Below are 15,639 nucleotides of genomic sequence, written 5' to 3'. Positions count from 1 at the left end.
GTACACCACTGTAAGTCTCTACTACTTTGAGTACACCACTGTAAGTCTCTGCTACTTTGAGTACACCACTGTAAGTCTACTACTTTGAGTACACCACTGTAAGTCTACTACTTTGAGTACACCACTGTAAGTCTACTACTTTGAGTACACCACTGTAAGTCTCTACTACTTTGAGTACATCACTGTAAGTCTCTACTACTTTGAGTACACCACTGTAAGTCTACTACTTTGAGAACACCACTGTAAGTCTACTACTTTGAGTACACCACTGTAAGTCTCTACTACTTTGAGTACACCACTGTACGTCTCTACTACTTTGAGTACACCACTGTAAGTCTCTGCTACTTTGAGTACACCACTGTAAGTCTCTGCTATTTTGAGTACACCACTGTAAGTCTCTACTACTTTGAGTACACCACTGTAAGTCTCTACTACTTTGAGTACACCACTGTAAGTCTCTGCTACTTTGAGTACACCACTGTAAGTCTACTACTTTGAGTACACCACTGTAAGTCTCTACTACTTTGAGTACACCACTGTAAGTCTACTACTTTGAGTACACCACTGTAAGTCTCTACTACTTTGAGTACACCACTGTAAGTCTACTACTTTGAGTACACCACTGTAAGTCTCTACTACTTTGAGTACACCATTGTAAGTCTCTACTACTTTGAGTACACCACTGTAAGTCTCTGCTACTTTGAGTACACCACTGTAAGTCTCTGCTATTTTGAGTACACCACTGTAAGTCTCTACTACTTTGAGTACACCACTGTAAGTCTCTGCTACTTTGAGTACACCACTGTAAGTCTCTGCTATTTTGAGTACACCACTGTAAGTCTCTACTACTTTGAGTACACCACTGTAAGTCTCTGCTACTTTGAGTACACCACTGTAAGTCTACTACTTTGAGTACACCACTGTAAGTCTACTACTTTGAGTACACCACTGTAAGTCTCTACTATTTTGAGTACACCACTGTAAGTCTCTGCTACTTTGAGTACACCACTGTAAGTCTCTGCTACTTTGAGTACACCACTGTAAGTCTCTGCTACTTTGAGTACACCACTGTAAGTCTCTACTACTTTGAGTACACCACTGCAAGTCTACTACTTTGAGTACACCACTGTAAGTCTCTACTACTTTGAGTACACCACTGTAAGTCTCTACTACTTTGAGTACACCACTGTAAGTCTACTACTTTGAGTACACCACTGTAAGTCTCTACTACTTTGAGTACACCACTGTAAGTCTCTACTACTTTGAGTACACCACTGTAAGTCTCTACTACTTTGAGTACACCACTGTAAGTCTCTGCTACTTTGAGTACACCACTGTAAGTCTCTACTACTTTGAGAACACCACTGTAAGTCTCTACTACTTTGAGTACACCACTGTAAGTCTACTACTTTGAGTACACCACTGTAAGTCTCTGCTACTTTGAGTACACCACTGTATGTCTCTACTACTTTGAGTACACCACTGTAAGTCTCTGCTACTTTGAGTACACCACTGTAAGTCTCTGCTATTTTGAGTACACCACTGTAAGTCTCTACTACTTTGAGTACACCACTGTAAGTCTCTGCTACTTTGAGTACACCACTGTAAGTCTCTACTACTTTGAGTACACCACTGTAAGTCTACTACTTTGAGTACACCACTGTAAGTCTCTACTACTTTGAGTACACCACTGTAAGTCTCTACTACTTTGAGTACACCACTGTAAGTCTACTACTTTGAGTACACCACTGTAAGTCTCTACTACTTTGAGTACACCACTGTAAGTCTCTGCTACTTTGAGTACACCACTGTAAGTCTCTTCTACTTTGAGTACACCACTGTAAGTCTCTACTACTTTGAGTACACCACTGTAAGTCTCTGCTACTTTGAGAACACCACTGTAAGTCTACTACTTTGAGTACACCACTGTAAGTCTACTATTTTGAGAACACCACTGTAAGTCTCTACTACTTTGAGTACACCACTGTAAGTCTCTGCTACTTTGAGAACACCACTGTACGTCTCTGCTATTTTGAGTACACCATTGTAAGTCTCTGCTATTTTGAGTACACCACTGTAAGTCTACTACTTTGAGTACACCACTGTAAGTCTACTACTTTGAGTACACCACTGTAAGTCTACTACTTTGAGTACACCACTGTAAGTCTCTACTACTTTGAGTACACCACTGTAAGTCTACTATTTTGAGTACACCACTGTAAGTCTACTACTTTGAGTACACCACTGTAAGTCTACTACTTTGAGTACACCACTGTAAGTCTACTACTTTGAGTACACCACTGTAAGTCTACTACTTTTACACCACTGTAAGAGTACACCACTGTAAGTCTCTACTACTTTGAGTACACCACTGTAAGTCTCTACTACTTTGAGAACACCACTGTAAGTCTACTACTTTGAGTACACCACTGTAAGTCTCTACTACTTTGAGAACACCACTGTAAGTCTCTACTACTTTGAGTACACCACTGTACGTCTCTGCTATTTTGAGAACACCACTGTACGTCTCTGCTATTTTGAGTACACCACTGTAAGTCTCTACTACTTTGAGTACACCACTGTAAGTCTCTGCTACTTTGAGAACACCACTGTACGTCTCTGCTATTTTGAGTACACCACTGTAAGTCTCTGCTATTTTGAGTACACCACTGTACGTCTCTACTACTTTGAGTACACCACTGTAAGTCTCTACTACTTTGAGTACACCACTGTAAGTCTCTGCTACTTTGAGTACACCACTGTAAGTCTCTACTACTTTGAGTACACCACTGTAAGTCTCTACTACTTTGAGTACACCACTGTAAGTCTCTACTACTTTGAGTACACCACTGTAAGTCTACTACTTTGAGTACACCACTGTAAGTCTCTCCTACCTGTCTACTCCTCTATGTCCATCCTCCATCTCACTGACCCCTTTCAATACCTCTCATTCCTCCTTTAAGTTCATCTACATCTCTCATCTCCTTCTCCTTCCTTCCTTTCCAACTTCCCTATTAATTTTCATCCCTCCATCTCTCTTCCCCGTCCAATGAAAACATTCCCTCCATCTCTTCCCCGTCCAATGAAAACATTCCTCTGCATCGGTTATATCCTCCATCTCTCCTCCCCATTCCCTCTGTCGGTTATATCCAATGAAAACATTCCTCTGCATCGGTTATATCCCTCCATCTCTTCCCCGCCCAATGAAAACATTCCCTCTGCATCGGTTATATCCCTCCATCTCTTCCCCGCCCAATGAAAACATTCCCTCTGCATCGGTTATATCCCTCCATCTCTTCCCCGTCCAATGAAAACATTCCCTCTGCATCGGTTATATCCCTCCATCTCTTCCCCGCCCAATGAAAACATTCCCTCTGCATCGGTTATATCCCTCCATCTCTTCCCCGCCCAATGAAAACATTCCCTCTGCATCGGTTATATCCCTCCATCTCTTCCCGCCCAATCCCCTCTGCATCCCTCCATCTCTCCTCCCTCCCTCTGAAAACATTCCCTCTGCATCGGTTATATCCCTCCAACTCTTCCCCGTCCAATGAAAACATTCCCTCTGCATCGGTTATATCCCTCCACACCCCTCCTTCCTTGGTCCCTCCCTCCATCCATCCCTCCCTCTCTAAACACCTTCCTCTAACCTCACCTCTCTCTACAGGACAAGGAGCCCAGAGACATCATCCCTCCCTCTCTAAACACCTTCCTCTAACCTCACCTCTCTCTACAGGACAAGGAGCCCAGAGACATCATCCCTCCCACTCTAAACTCCTTCCTCTATCCTCACCTCTCTCTACAGGACAAGGAGCCCAGAGACATCATCCCTCCCTCTCTAAACACCTTCCTCTACCCTCACCTCTCTCTACAGGACAAGGAGCCCAGAGACATCATCCCTTCCTCTCTAAACACCTTCCTCTATCCTCATCTCTCTCTACAGGACAAGGAGCCCAGAGGCATCATCCCTCTGGAGAACCTTTGTGTGAGAGAGGTGGTGTATGCACGCAAACCGGTAAGAATACAATACCCTTAGACACTCATCCTTCAGTGTGTGTGTGTGTGTGTGAAAGAGTGAGAGCGCACTACTCACCCTTACTTATCCTTCCGTGTGATTGACTTGATTGCTCCTGTCTGTCTCTCTGTGTTCCTCAGTACTGTCTGGAGCTGTATAACCCCAACAGCAGGGGTCAGAAGATCAAGGCGTGTAAGACAGAGACAGACGGCAGAGTGGTGGAGGGGAAACACCAGTCGTACATGATCTGTGCCGCTACCGCTGAGGAACGAGACACATGGATAGAGAGCATCAGGTACTACGCATGGAAGAACACACTGGTGGGAGGAGCTACAGGAGAATACACACACGCCAGTGGAGGCTGGCGGGAGGAGCTATAGGAGGACGCGCTCATGGTATTGGCTGGAATGGCATATATGGAACGGAGTCAAAGGTGTGGTTCCCATGTGTTGTGATGTGTTTGATACCGTTCAATTGATTCCATTCCAGCCATTACAATGAGCCCATCCTCCTATAGCTCCTCCCAGTTCCACCACACACACACACACACACACACACAGATAGATAGACAACACAGTGACTAGGGTCTCCCGACCAATCAGGAGGCAGACATTCCAGAACGTCGCGATTCAAAACCAAAGTTTGCAGGCAAAACCTTTGCAGTGGTTTTAGTGAAGGTAGTTTGACACTCGTTAAAAAGAACCTCTGTGGTCTCCATCTTACCAACTATGATTTAGTATTTGATTTAAGCGGTAGAGCAGTGACCTAGGCAGTGACGTACTGTAGTTCCTCTATGTTGCCTAGGCTGGGCTTTTAGAGGCTACACACGCAATCACCACACCATTAACAACCCACCATCCTGATATCTCACATTATAGAGCCAGCATCACCAAGGACCCCTTCTATGACCTGGTGTCGGTGCGTAAGAAGAAGGTGATCAACCAGGCTCCCCAAGACTGAGACAGGACAGCACCCCCTGTGGATCAATCACAGTACTGCATCACAGAGGGAGGTGGAACCCCTGCAGCAAATAGTACAATCAATAGACTTAGGTTCAGGTTCAGTTGAACTGACTAAGCATTGGGAACCTGGACACTTTCAACAGTGAGAATGAGGACCTTCTACCTTAAAAAGGAATTAGAAATGAACTTTTGTCATAATGAGAATTGAGGGATAATTAGTTTTGTTGCAAGAAGAGTTCCTGAGAAGACTGCTGGGGACTGATTTGGACTTTAATCTGGATGGAACAGGTGGAACTGTGTACTGTCTGGAAGAGGAACTTCTCCTTTTCAACCCCCCACCGTGCCAAAGGACTTCCTTCTTACCCTGTGAGATGAAATACTGTCATTGTCAACAGCTGTCAACGTGACCTGTACATACTGTGTGTTGAGGTGGTGACAGAAGCGAAGCCAAGAGAGCGGTTTCTCATGTACATACTGCAGATAGATACGACCTCAAGCATGGCTGATTCCACCTACTGTCCTTGTATGACTCTTTGATTGTGTCCCAAATGGTGCCCTATTCTCTATACAGTGCACTACTTTCCACCAGAGCCTTATGGACCCTGGTCAAAAGTGGTGCACTAAATAGGGAACAGGGTGCCATTTAAGATGCTGTTATAAGACCTCTGTGTCTGGTTTATCATACCTGTTCTATGTACTGGATGTACATCATGCTAATAGATACCACCTCGATCGTTGCTGGCTTCGCCAACTGTACTGGGGCGGCAGTATTGGGCCAGTAGCCACGAGGCCGCTGGTTCGAATCCCCGAGCCTCCTAAGTGAAAAACTGTTGATGTGCCCTTGAGCAAGGCGCATGACCCATAATGCTCCTGTAGATTGCTCTGGATAAGGGTCTCTGTTAAATGACTGAAATGTATTTGTCTCTGTATGCTAATACTGTGGAGAGGATCTCTGAGTCGCCTGGTTATTGTATCTGTTCTGTGCACTATGTCTATAGATGAGACTGCATTGGTTAGAGAGAGAAACCATCACATCTCACCAGGAAGTCAACACAGTATTTATATCACAGAGGTGAATAGAGACAGCATACAAACACACAAACAACTCTTCTGTCACCGTCATGCCACACAAGCACCAAACACGCACAGAACCTGGGAGTACACACACAGAACCTGGGAGTACACACACAGAACCTGGGAGTACACACACAGAACCTGGGAGTACACACAGAACCTGGGAGTACACACAGAAACCTGGGAGTACACATACAGAACCTGGGAGTACATATACAGAACCTGGGAATACATATACAGAACCTGGGAGTACACATACAGAACCTGGGAGTACACATACAGAACCTGGGAGTACACATACAGAACCTGGAGTACACATACACAACCTGGGAGTACACACACAGAACCTGGGAGTACACATACAGAACCTGGGAGTACACATACAGAACCTGGGAGTACACATACAGAACCTGGGAGTACACATACAGAACCTGGGAGTACACATACAGAACCTGGGAGTACATATACAGAACCTGGGGTACACATACACAACCTGGGAGTACATATACAGAACCTGGGAGTACACATACAGAACCTGGGAGTACATATACACAACCTGGGAGTACACATACAGAACCTGGGAGTACACAGAACATGGGAGTACACATACACAACCTGGGAGTACACATACACAACCTGGGAGTACATATACACAACCTGGGAGTACACATACAGAACCTGGGAGTGCACATACACAACCTGGGAGTACACATACACAACCTGGGAGTACATACACAACCTGGGAGTACACATACAGAACCTGGGAGTACACATACACAACCTGGGAGTACACATACAGAACCTGGGAGTACACATACACAACCTGGGAGTACACATACACAACCTGGGAGTACACATACACAACCTGGGAGTACACATACACAACCTGGGAGTACACATACACAACCTGGGAGTACACATACACAACCTGGGAGTACACATACACAACCTGGGAGTACATATACATAACCTGGGAGTACATATACAGAACCTGGGAATACATATACAGAACCTGGGAGTACACATACAGAACCTGGGAGTACACATACAGAACCTGGGAGTACACATACAGAACCTGGGAGTACACATACAGAACCTGGGAGTACACACACAGAACCTGGGAGTACACATACAGAACCTGGGAGTACATATACAGAACCTGGGAATACATATACAGAACCTGGGAGTACACATACAGAACCTGGGAGTAGATATACAGAACCTGGGAGTACACATACAGAACCTGGGAGTACACACAGAACATGGGAGTACACATACACAACCTGGGAGTACATATACACAACCTGGGAGTACATATACACAACCTGGGAGTACACATACAGAACCTGGGAGTGCACATACACAACCTGGGAGTACACATACACAACCTGGGAGTACACATACACAACCTGGGAGTACACATACAGAACCTGGGAGTACACATACACAACCAGGGAGTACACATACAGAACCTGGGAGTACACATACACAACCTGGGAGTACACATACACAACCTGGGAGTACACATACAGAACCTGGGAGTACACATACACAACCTGGGAGTACACATACACAACCTGGGAGTACACATACACAACCTGGGAGTACACATACACAACCTGGGAGTACTTATACATAACCTGGGAGTACACATACACAACCTGGGAGTACATATACACAACCTGGGAGTACACATACAGAACCTGGGAGTACATATACACAACATGGGAGTACACATACAGAACCTGGGAGTACACATACAGAACCTGGGAGTACACATACACAACCTGGGAGTACACATACACAACCTGGGAGTACATATACACAACCTGGGAGTACACATACAGAACCTGGGAGTACACATACATAACCTGGGAGTACACACAACCTGGGAGTACACAACACAACCTGGGAGTACACATACAGAACCTGGGAGTACACATACACAACCTGGGAGTACACATACACAACCTGGGAGTACATATACAGAACCTGGGAGTACATATACACAACCTGGGAGTACACATACACAACCTGGGAGTACACATACACAACCTGGGAGTACACATACAGAACCTGGGAGTACACATACACAACCTGGGAGTACACATACACAACCTGGGAGTACACATACACAACCTGGGAGTACACATACACAACCTGGGAGTACATATACATAACCTGGGAGTACACATACACAACCTGGGAGTACATATACACAACCTGGGAGTACACATACAGAACCTGGGAGTACATATACACAACCTGGGAGTACACATACAGCACCTGGGAGTACACATACAGAACCTGGGAGTACACATACACAACCTGGGAGTACACATACACAACCTGGGAGTACATATACACAACCTGGGAGTACACATACAGAACCTGGGAGTACACATACAGAACCTGGGAGTACACATACACAACCTGGGAGTACATATACAGAACCTGGGAGTACATATACACAACCTGGGAGTACACATACACAACCTGGGAGTACACATACACAACCTGGGAGTACACATACAGAACCTGGGAGTACACATACACAACCAGGGAGTACACATACAGAACCTGGGAGTACACATACAGAACCTGGGAGTACACATACAGAACCTGGGAGTACACATACACAACCTGGGAGTACACATACACAACCTGGGAGTACACATACAGAACCTGGGAGTACACATACACAACCTGGGAGTACACATACACAACCTGGGAGTACACATACAGAACCTGGGAGTACACATACACAACCTGGGAGTACATATACACAACCTGGGAGTACACATACAGAACCTGGGAGTACACATACACAACCTGGGAGTACATATACAACCAGGGAGTACACATACAGAACCTGGGAGTACACATACAGAACCTGGGAGTACATACAGAACCTGGGAGTACACATACACAACCTGGGAGTACACATACACAACCTGGGAGTACACATACAGAACCTGGGAGTACACATACACAACCTGGGAGTACATATACACAACCTGGGAGTACACATACAGAACCTGGGAGTACACATACACAACCTGGGAGTACATATACCCAACCTGGGAGTACACATACAGAACCTGGGAGTACACATACAGAACCTGGGAGTACACACACAGAACCTGGGAGTACACATACAGAACCTGGGAGTACACATACAGAACCTGGGAGTACACACACAGAACCTGGGAGTACACATACAGAACCTGGGAGTACATATACAGAACCTGGGAATACATATACAGAACCTGGGAGTACATATACAGAACCTGGGAGTACACATACAGAACCTGGGAGTAGATATACAGAACCTGAGAGTACACATACAGAACCTGGGAGTACACACACAGAACATGGGAGTACACATACAGAACCTGGGAGTACACATACAGAACCTGTGAGTACACACACAGAACCTGGGAGTACACACACAGAACCTGGGAGTACACATACAGAACCTGGGAGTACACATACAGAACCTGGGAGTACACATACAGAACCTGGGAGTACACATACAGAACCTGGGAGTACACATACACAACCTGGGAGTACACATACACAACCTGGGAGTACACATACACAACCTGGGAGTACACATACAGAACCTGGGAGTACACATACACAACCAGGGAGTACACATACAGAACCTGGGAGTACACATACAGAACCTGGGAGTACACATACACAACCTGGGAGTACACATACAGAACCTGGGAGTACACATACACAACCTGGGAGTACACATACACAACCTGGGAGTACACATACACAACCTGGGAGTACACATACACAACCTGGGAGTACATATACATAACCTGGGAGTACACATACACAACCTGGGAGTACATATACACAACCTGGGAGTACACATACAGAACCTGGGAGTACACACAACCTGGGAGTACACATACACAACCTGGGAGTACACATACACAACCTGGGAGTACATATACACAACCTGGGAGTACACATACAGAACCTGGGAGTACACATACACAACCTGGGAGTACATATACACAACCTGGGAGTACACATACAGAACCTGGGAGTACATATACACAACATGGGAGTACACATACAGAACCTGGGAGTACACATACAGAACCTGGGAGTACACATACACAACCTGGGAGTACACATACACAACCTGGGAGTACATATACACAACCTGGGAGTACACATACAGAACCTGGGAGTACACATACATAACCTGGGAGTACACATACACAACCTGGGAGTACACATACACAACCTGGGAGTACACATACAGAACCTGGGAGTACACATACACAACCTGGGAGTACATATACACAACCTGGGAGTACATATACAGAACCTGGGAGTACATATACACAACCTGGGAGTACACATACACAACCTGGGATTACACATACAGAACCTGGGAGTACACATACACAACCTGGGAGTACACATACAGAACCTGGGAGTACACATACACAACCTGGGAGTACACATACACAACCTGGGAGTACACATACACAACCTGGGAGTACACATACACAACCTGGGAGTACATATACATAACCTGGGAGTACACATACACAACCTGGGAGTACATATACACAACCTGGGAGTACACATACAGAACCTGGGAGTACATATACACAACCTGGGAGTACACATACAGCACCTGGGAGTACACATACAGAACCTGGGAGTACACATACACAACCTGGGAGTACACATACACAACCTGGGAGTACATATACACAACCTGGGAGTACACATACAGAACCTGGGAGTACACATACAGAACCTGGGAGTACACATACACAACCTGGGAGTACATATACAGAACCTGGGAGTACATATACACAACCTGGGAGTACACATACACAACCTGGGAGTACACATACACAACCTGGGAGTACACATACAGAACCTGGGAGTACACATACACAACCAGGGAGTACACATACAGAACCTGGGAGTACACATACAGAACCTGGGAGTACACATACAGAACCTGGGAGTACACATACACAACCTGGGAGTACACATACACAACCTGGGAGTACACATACAGAACCTGGGAGTACACATACACAACCTGGGAGTACACATACACAACCTGGGAGTACACATACAGAACCTGGGAGTACACATACACAACCTGGGAGTACATATACACAACCTGGGAGTACACATACAGAACCTGGGAGTACACATACACAACCTGGGAGTACATATACCCAACCTGGGAGTACACATACAGAACCTGGGAGTACACATACAGAACCTGGGAGTACACACACAGAACCTGGGAGTACACATACAGAACCTGGGAGTACATATACAGAACCTGGGAATACATATACAGAACCTGGGAGTACATATACAGAACCTGGGAGTAGATATACAGAACCTGAGAGTACACATGGGGGAGTACACACACAGAACATGGGAGTACACATACAGAACCTGGGAGTACACATACAGAACCTGTGAGTACACACACAGAACCTGGGAGTACACACACAGAACCTGGGAGTACACATACAGAACCTGGGAGTACACATACAGAACCTGGGAGTACACATACAGAACCTGGGAGTACACATACAGAACCTGGGAGTACACATACACAACCTGGGAGTACACATACACAACCTGGGAGTACACATACACAACCTGGGAGTACACATACAGAACCTGGGAGTACACATACACAACCAGGGAGTACACATACAGAACCTGGGAGTACACATACAGAACCTGGGAGTACACATACACAACCTGGGAGTACACATACAGAACCTGGGAGTACACATGGGAGTACACATACACAACCTGGGAGTACACATACACAACCTGGGAGTACACATACACAACCTGGGAGTACATATACATAACCTGGGAGTACACATACACAACCTGGGAGTACATATACACAACCTGGGAGTACACATACAGAACCTGGGAGTACACATACACAACCTGGGAGTACACATACACAACCTGGGAGTACACATACACAACCTGGGAGTACATATACACAACCTGGGAGTACACATACAGAACCTGGGAGTACACATACAGAACCTGGGAGTACACATACACAACCTGGGAGTACATATACACAACATGGGAGTACACATACAGAACCTGGGAGTACACATACAGAACCTGGGAGTACACATACACAACCTGGGAGTACATGGGAGTACACATACACAACCTGGAGTACACATACAGAACCTGGGAGTACACATACACAACCTGGGAGTACACATACACAACCTGGGAGTACATACAGAACCTGGGAGTACATATACCCAACCTGGGAGTACACATACAGAACCTGGGAGTACACACACAGAACCTGGGAGTACATATACACAACATGGGAGTACAGAACCTGGGAGTACACATACAGAACCTGGGAGTACATACACAACCTGGGAGTACACATACAGAACCTGGGAGTACACATACACAACCAGGAGTACATACAGAACCTGGGAGTACACATACAGAACCTGGGAGTACACATACACAACCTGGGAGTACACATACAGAACCTGGGAGTACATATACCCAACCTGGGAGTACACATACAGAACCTGGGAGTACACACACAGAACCTGGGAGTACATATACACAACCTGGGAGTACACATACACAACCTGGGAGTACACATACACAACCTGGGAGTACACATACAGAACCTGGGAGTACACATACACAACCAGGGAGTACACATACAGAACCTGGGAGTACACATACACAACCTGGGAGTACACATACAGAACCTGGGAGTACACATACACAACCTGGGAGTACACATACACAACCTGGGAGTACACATACACAACCTGGGAGTACACATACACAACCTGGGAGTACACATACAGAACCTGGGAGTACACATACAGAACCTGGGAGTACACATACACAACCTGGGAGTACACATACAGAACCTGGGAGTACACATACAGAACCTGGGAGTACACATACACAACCTGGGAGTACACATACACAACCTGGGAGTACACATACAGAACCTGGGAGTACACATACACAACCAGGGAGTACACATACAGAACCTGGGAGTACACATACAGAACCTGGGAGTACACATACACAACCTGGGAGTACACATACAGAACCTGGGAGTACACATACACAACCTGGGAGTACACATACACAACCTGGGAGTACACATACACAACCTGGGAGTACACATACACAACCTGGGAGTACATATACATAACCTGGGAGTACACATACACAACCTGGGAGTACATATACACAACCTGGGAGTACACATACAGAACCTGGGAGTACACATACAGAACCTGGGAGTACACATACAGAACCTGGGAGTACACATACACAACCTGGGAGTACACATACAGAACCTGGGAGTACACATACACAACCTGGGAGTACATATACACAACCTGGGAGTACACATACAGAACCTGGGAGTACACATACAGAACCTGGGAGTACACATACAGAACCTGGGAGTACATATACAGAACTATTGTCTCTACCATGTTCTTCTATTCATGTTTATTTTTTATCTTGTTCTTTAATTGTTCAATTGATTATTTAATAAATGGCAAACAAAGGCCATTGTGAACATGTGAGATTACTAGGTGGTAGTTGCCTGTAAGCACAGATCTAGGATCAGCTCCCTCTCTCCCAGTCCTATTCTCAACCATCAGAGTTAATGTTAAACTGACCTTAGATCATTGGTCAGGGGCAAATCCACCAGTAGGGTGAGAGCAGTAAGTCCTGTTTTCAGTCAGAAGGAAAGGGACACCTGCATGTTCCGGTTGAACACACACACACAGGTTACTCTATCTCTCACTTCCTCTTACTGTGTGTGTGTGTGTGCGTGTGTGGACGTGTTTAACTATTAGAAAGAATAACCTTTATTTTCCTAGGCAAGTCAGTTAAGAACAAATTCTTATTTACAATGACGGCCTAGGAACAGCGGGTTAACTGCCTGTTCAGGGGCAGAACGACATATTTGTACCTTGTCAGCTCGGGGGTTTGAACTTGCAACCTTCCGGTTACTAGTCCAACGCTCTAACCACTAGGCTACCCTATAAAGAGCAGTAAACAAACAAAAATTGGACAAATTGGGGACATTTTGTTTGTCCCCACAAGGTCAAATGCTGTTTCTAGGGGGTTAAGGTTAGAATTAGTTTTAGGGTTAGAATTACATTAAAGGTTAGAGTTAGGAGCTAGGGTTAGTTTTGGGGTTAGGGTTAAGGAAAGGGTTAGGTTCGGGGTTAAGGTTGGGTTATGGTTAGGGTCAGAGTATGAGTTAAGGGTTAGGGAAAATAGGATTTTGAATGGGTATCCCCACAAAGTTAGCTGTACAAGACTGTGCGTGCGTGTCCAACACTGATCTCTATAGAGAAGTGACCCCTGCTGGTGGTGTTGGGAACAACACCCTAGTCATCTCATCTGACAAAACTAACAGCGGTACAACCCAAACCTCCTTATCCGTTTCTAATGGACATAACCTATTGTCTCATACCATTATGTTGTGTTGTACTGAGAAAACTTAACACAAACTGAGTCTGTATCAATGGCATAGCCTGTGTATAGCCTGGATATAGCCTGTGTATAGCCTGGATATAGCCTGTGTATAGCCTGGATATAGCCTGTGTATAGCCTGTGTATAGCCTGTGTATAGCCTGGATATAGCCTGTGTATAGCCTGGATATAGCCTGTGTATAGCCTGGATATAGCCTGTGTATAGCCTGTGTATAGCCTGTGTATAGCCTGGATATAGCCTGTGTATAGCCTGGATATAGCCTGTGTATAGCCTGGATATAGCCTGTGTATAGCCTGGATATAGCCTGTGTATAGCCTGGATATAGCCTGTGTATAGCCTGGATATAGCCTGTGTATAGCCTGGATATAGCCTGTGTATAGCCTGGATATAGCCTGTGTATAGCCTGGATATAGCCTGTGTATAGCATGGATATAGCCTGTGTATAGCCTGTGTATAGCCTGGATATAGCCTGTGTATAGCCTGGATATAGCCTGTGTATAGCCTGGATATAGCCTGGATATAGCCACGTTATAATCTTCTGATTATTACAGCTCTACATTAATGAGTCATAGGCTAAAAACTGCTATGGAAAAACATTACTACATGTGTTGAATGCTCCAGGGTGAAGTTTCTCCTCTGTGCAGATCTAGGATCAGTTCCCCTCCCCCAATCCTAACCTTAACCATTAGCAGGGGGAAATGTCAAACTGACCCCAGATCAGCGTTTATGGTCAGTTGGGCCAGTGTTAAGCGAACAGTGGTCTTTAGTCATCAACACCTCTCATTGCCTTCCTGTGTGCCTCTGTACTTCCTGTTTCAGTGTTGCGCCACACACACATCGGTCCTCCCTTGCATCAGTTCCCCTCACGCCTGTAGTTCCTCTCTGTGGTTAGAGCTGTAGCAAACACCCAGAGGGGAGGGAGGGATGGGAGTGTGTTTGAGAGAGAGAGAGAGAGATGGATAGAGAGAGAGAGATGGATAGAGAGAGAGAGATGGATAGAGAGAGAGAGAGAGAGGCTTAGAACTGTG

General features: G+C 45.5%; 1 protein-coding gene across 1 annotated transcript in view; it reads left to right on the top strand.

Moving 5' to 3' along the window:
- LOC135560092 (cytohesin-4-like) overlaps positions 1 to 5,933 on the top strand; it is a 16,593-nt gene extending 10,660 nt beyond the window's left edge. The window contains exons 11-13 of the mRNA XM_065001185.1: positions 3,944 to 4,015; positions 4,156 to 4,310; positions 4,894 to 5,933. Coding sequence (XP_064857257.1) covers positions 3,944 to 4,015; positions 4,156 to 4,310; positions 4,894 to 4,975 — 309 coding nt within the window. The 3' untranslated portion in view covers positions 4,976 to 5,933. The remainder of the gene's footprint in view (positions 1 to 3,943; positions 4,016 to 4,155; positions 4,311 to 4,893) is intronic.
- Positions 5,934 to 15,639: the final 9,706 nt, after the last annotated feature.

This window comes from Oncorhynchus nerka, linkage group LG15, assembly GCF_034236695.1.
Source record: "Oncorhynchus nerka isolate Pitt River linkage group LG15, Oner_Uvic_2.0, whole genome shotgun sequence".
In the NCBI taxonomy this organism is placed as follows: domain Eukaryota; kingdom Metazoa; phylum Chordata; class Actinopteri; order Salmoniformes; family Salmonidae; genus Oncorhynchus; species Oncorhynchus nerka.
This window is presented reverse-complemented; position numbering and strand designations above follow the sequence as displayed.